At 46.0% G+C, this 5,165-nt stretch overlaps 1 protein-coding gene across 1 annotated transcript; it reads right to left on the reverse strand.

Moving 5' to 3' along the window:
* Nucleotides 1-1,907: 1,907 nt before the first annotated feature.
* LOC119277507 lies at nucleotides 1,908-3,602 on the reverse strand. Its single transcript, XM_037558794.1, has 2 exons — nucleotides 3,386-3,602; nucleotides 1,908-3,262 (listed from the first exon to the last, which is right to left on the reverse strand). Exon 2 carries the CDS (start codon nucleotides 3,235-3,237, stop codon nucleotides 2,164-2,166), a length of 1,074 nt encoding a protein of 357 aa, XP_037414691.1. The 5' UTR covers nucleotides 3,238-3,262; nucleotides 3,386-3,602; the 3' UTR covers nucleotides 1,908-2,163.
* Between the last annotated feature and the right edge of the window lie 1,563 nt (nucleotides 3,603-5,165).

The following is a 5,165-nucleotide window of genomic DNA, read 5'->3' on the forward strand; positions in this document are numbered from 1 at the left end:
TTATTTATCTATATCCAACAGAGAAAAGGATCTGACCACCTCATTTGTTGGGGACAACAAATCACAGTATGACGAGGAAGCGAAAATTACTGATTCCATCAGAGAATCCATCAAAATATTCCAGTCATGCGCACATCCATGAACAGTACCCAAATCTCAACTGGTCGACTAAGTATGAAGCCCTAATCAGAGTACAGTACGACCAAAACGCTTGGATCTTCCAGATCGGAGAAAGGAAACGATAAATCCGGGCACTAGAGCACGAGAAGAAGAGGAGGGAGGGAAGAGGGGAGGTGGCGCACCGTGGTTCTTGTCGAAGATGCCGATCCTGGGGAGGTTCGCGTCGAGGAAAGAAAGGGGACCAGTGTGATAGTCTGACTTATTAGGGATGATAGACTACTCATATTAATAAGGAATTCCTTTTTTTCGGGAGCCCATTCGGAAAGAACTCCAAAGTTAAGCGTGCTCAGCTTGGAGTAGTTTTAGGATGGGTGACCGACCGGGAAGTTGCTCCCGGGTGCGCGTGAGTGAGGACAAAGTGCGCAGAAAAAACTAGTATTGATCTGTGGGGCCAGTCTAGATCCCGCCAGGAGTAACGACCACCGGCGAGTGTGTCCGGGACATTACAACCAGCTGTTTGGGGCAGAGCTTGGAGAGGTCCGATGTTGGATCTTGCGGCGAAGGAGGGAGAGGCCGGCGTTCCTACTCCGACGGCGAGGGGAGGTCGTGGCGGCAACGGGGAGAGCTCATGGTGGAGACGAGGTCGGGACGAGCGGAGGAAGGGAAAGTGGATCTAATTACGGAGACTAGCGTTTTCTGTTTTCACTAGGTGTGCCCTGTTTTGGGCTTTCCAAAGCGACGTATCCGATTACACGGCAACGGAAACCGGCCCAGCCGAACCAAACACCGTAAAGTTTTCGGGAAGCGATGTAATCAGGAGACGGTGCAAAATTGGCGAACTCGTTAGATCTTTGTTTAACTCTTCTAGTATGTTGTGTAAGTGTGAAGATTGTTTTATGTTTATCTGATCAATGTGAAGATTGTTTTATGCTTATATCTGGTCGGTGTTTCTTTCTCTGACCAGATTGTGGATGTTTTGTTTGTTGTCTCCGGAGAACCTTTCTCATGCCCTTGTAACTCGATGTTAATCATCGATGCGGCACACGGCTGTCGTTATACGACCTTGAGCTGGTTATTAATTCAAATGCTCTGGCCGCAGATCGTGCACTATGATTGCTATGGTCCAATGTACTCCCTCTATAAACAGATCACAACGCAAGTTACCAGAAACTTCTAAACAGTGTAACATCAAAATGACAGCAACTGAAAGGTCGATAGATGAACAAATTTCAGGAATCCAACCAGTTTTCAGTTCAAATTTCGTTAAGAAAAATACAAAAGTAAAAAATAAATATGCTGAACTCAATTACATTTTACGAAATACATCCACAAACTAATAGCCACTCTTTAGAATCCATAGGGTGCAGGAAAAAAGGACAGGCGGAATCCAGATATTATGGGTGGTAGACTGATTGCACAAGCAAAACGGAAGCATACTAGAAGAAAAATATTACTGCAAGTATGATACTATAAATTAATCATGAACAACTCAAGCACGGAAAAGAAAGTAGCATTCACATGTTTAGCCTAGTTATTGACTTACAGGAGTATGTTGTAATGAATTTGTTGTTTTAGCATAAATTTTCCTGATCCATTTAGGTACTATTCAAGGGAACTTTTTTTTTTGAGGGGTACTATTCAAGGGAACTTTTCACAATAGCAATTAAACCATGTACTTTGTATTGCTGTTTAGCACACATATAGCATCAGCCTTACAAAATGTGTCTGGATACGTAAATCTAAGACAACTAATTTGAGACGGAGGTAATAACAAGACACAAAATCAGTCAAAGTTTAACCTACCAGCACTGTTAAGGGCGACACAGAGGTAATGTTACAATCAGTCAAGGTTTAACCCAGATTCCAGCGCTGCTGCGGGCGCACACAGCTAAATACACATATATAGAAATAAAGAGTAAGTAACTCGCAACAAACAGACCACATCCACAGACAAAGTAGGATCACAATACAGAGACTCGCCCGGAAGATTCTCTTTTTTTTAAGACCAGGGTCTTCAAATCTAAAGATGGCATGCCTGCAATATCACAGCAGCTTCACGTTATCATCTCCGAAGTGATAACATTTGGACTTGTGCTTGACCATACGGAGGATTCCTGGACCTGCGGCAACAACTTCCACACCAGCAAGAACAGCAGCGTTCTCAATTTTGAAGCTCCAATAGCACGTCGACGGACGCGGCCTCACCCGCTTAATTCTCTGGAAGAAGCTCACGATGCATAACTTACCAGATCCCAACGCCAAGAGGTGCGACCCCGTTGGATTCCAACCTTCCAGCACAGGAAGGACTAGGTCTTCACACGCATTCTGCTGCACCGGCGGCATCTGCTCGAGGTCAGAAGCACAGAGCTGACCATCACTGTCTGAGAAGCCAAACCAGAGACCGTGCTCAGGAACATACTTGGCGTGACCTTTGAACGGCAGAGCCCACTCGCCAATCTTTCTCCACACGCCGCTAGTTGTGTCAAAGGAGTACGTGCCAGCGCCCGTTGTAGATATCCAGATCTGTGAATCACGAACAACCGTGTATGCGCCAATAGCACAGGGGTGTGTCACAGGCGCCGCAGTGGGGTTGTAGCGTTGATCCTTCTCGTGGTCGTATTCAAGGGGAGGCGGCTGGAGAGGGCGCCAGTGCCAGTCCTCTGGCTGGCAGTGGCCGAACGAGCGGCCATAGGTAAGAGCCTTAAAATAGTCCACCTTGGGCAGCAGGCCACGGTTGATGGCCATGGCATACAGCTCGTCCCCAACAACGACGGAGATTGAGCTGTGACAGGGGTCTACCATCCTGTTCATGGCGCAGAGGGCGCCAACCGTGCCGTTGTAGAGGAGGGTGTGGCCCTCATGGTCGACAGCAATGATGTCGTTCTTGCGGGCCATGAAATCCATCCACCCGAACTTCTTCCACGGGCAGGGCAATTCGAAGGATATGGCCGCAGGAGGCAGCCGAGACAGAGTCTTCTTCTTTGTTGCTGCTGGATCTGCTGGTTTTAGAGATCTAGTAGGGCAGAATAAGCTCGCCGGATTGATGCGATGCAGGTTGAAGGCCGGGCGGCAGTCGCCCGATTTACTGACCAGCAGATTCACAAAACGGCGATTCATTATTCCCAGATCTTCTTTCGTTATCCTGATATATAATCAAGAGAAAGAACATGGACAAGTTAATTGTTGATATCCAACTCTTCTTCTCCCAAGATCCAGTCAACATCTACATATGTATAGAGAAATAGGATCCAAGATCTGAGCGTACCTGGCGATGAGAATAGGGGTTCAACTGAATCACACGAATCCTGGAAACTGAACTGTTATTAGTACATCACAATGCCTCAAAGAGATCAATCCCAAAAGGAACCTTCGTTGGTTTTTGGCTACAGGGAGGGAGATAAAGGGGCTGTTTGGATCCCAGCCTATGCGTGCCACGCCTAAGGTGAGGCGTGCCACAGCCCCTTAGGCGTGCGTTTGGTTCTGAACAAAAGTTAGGCTCGCCACAATGTTAAGGGTCATCCGCCGCTGAAATTTCGCCAAAAAGTGTGGCGCTCGTTTCGCCCGCCACACTCGCCGCGGCGCGCCAACTGAGCCACAAAAATCCCCGCGAACTGATAAAAGTCACCGCTTTCCTGTTCGTCCTCAGTCCAAAAATCCCCCACCCCTTCAGTCTTGACCCCATGGCTGAGAGCCCTTCTCTCTCCCCTTCCAGATCCAGCTGAGGACGACCTTGCCGCCGCACTCGATCTGCTCCTCCCTGGTACGAATCCTCATCACCACAGCATCTATCTCCTCCACCTCCTCCATCTCCTCCATCTCATCACGTCAGATTCATCTCATACATGCAGATCTGGGCGTCCTTGATTTTCTCAAGAGAAGAATACCAGCTTTCTTCCGTGATTTGTGGGATTTTCCGTTGCTTGTTCCTGCCCTTGTTGCATCCAGACTAGGAACTTCCATCTCATAGTGAAAGGTCAACTATTTGTTAAGAGGAAAGGTAACACCGTAATCCCCCTTTGCAATTGTTGCATGCTTGTACCAGTGAGATTATAAGTTAGTAATTTCTTGTAAGTATGTGGTGTTGATGTAAGATTTAACATCTCTCTGTGTTCTTTTCTTAGATATGTATTGTACAATTTATTGTCTGAGTAATATACTGCCCTCTGTATAATTTGCGTTGGATAAAAAATTTATATATAGTTTCACTCACTGATGTCATCTGATTTTTTAATGCTATTATTGTTTCATAGATGGACCAAAGAACATTATGCTTACAGTATTACATGCATTATTATCACTACTACATGTGGAGGAGAAGATTGCTTGCTGCCATTATTGTGTGTTTAGGGATGTATTGGTACAAGATTAATGTCCGAAAAAGGAAGAGAAAATCTATAACTTATGCTCCCATGTTCGAACGAGATGTTGAAAGGATGTCACGCCTGAACCGTATGTATTATGGAACCGAGGCTATTTGCATAAGTGAGCTGCGCATGCGGAAATTTGTTTTTCACAAATTGTGTGCCAACCTGAGACGTCGTGGTCTACTGGTAGACACATTCCATGTAACTGTGGAGGAGCAAGTTGCCATGTTCATCCATGTTGTGGGTCATAACTGGAAAAATAGATCGATTGGTTTCGAGTTTTATCGATCGGGCGAGACTGTTAGTAGGTACTTCAATGCTGTTTTAGATGCCCTGTGTCTCCTTGCTCGTGATGTCATATGCATCAGAACCATCGAAACACATTCGAAGATAACAAGTAGCTCCAGATTTCACCCTTACTTTGAGGTACATCCAAAATTATTCACAAGTATCTGCAATGTATTTATAGGTTCCATTCAGTCTGTTTGAAACTGGTTCTCTCTTTTCGTAGGGATGCATAGGAGCTCTGGATGGTACGCATATACCGGCATGTGTGCCAATCCACATGCAAGATAGGTTTAGGGGTACACAAAATGTGCTAGCAGCCGTTGATTTTGACCTAAGATTTACATATGTTCTTGCTGGATGGGAGGGATCGGCTCATGATTCTTATGTGCTCCA

The sequence above is a fragment of the Triticum dicoccoides genome, chromosome 3B, assembly GCF_002162155.2.
Source record: "Triticum dicoccoides isolate Atlit2015 ecotype Zavitan chromosome 3B, WEW_v2.0, whole genome shotgun sequence".
Classification (NCBI taxonomy): Eukaryota; Viridiplantae; Streptophyta; class Magnoliopsida; order Poales; family Poaceae; genus Triticum; species Triticum dicoccoides.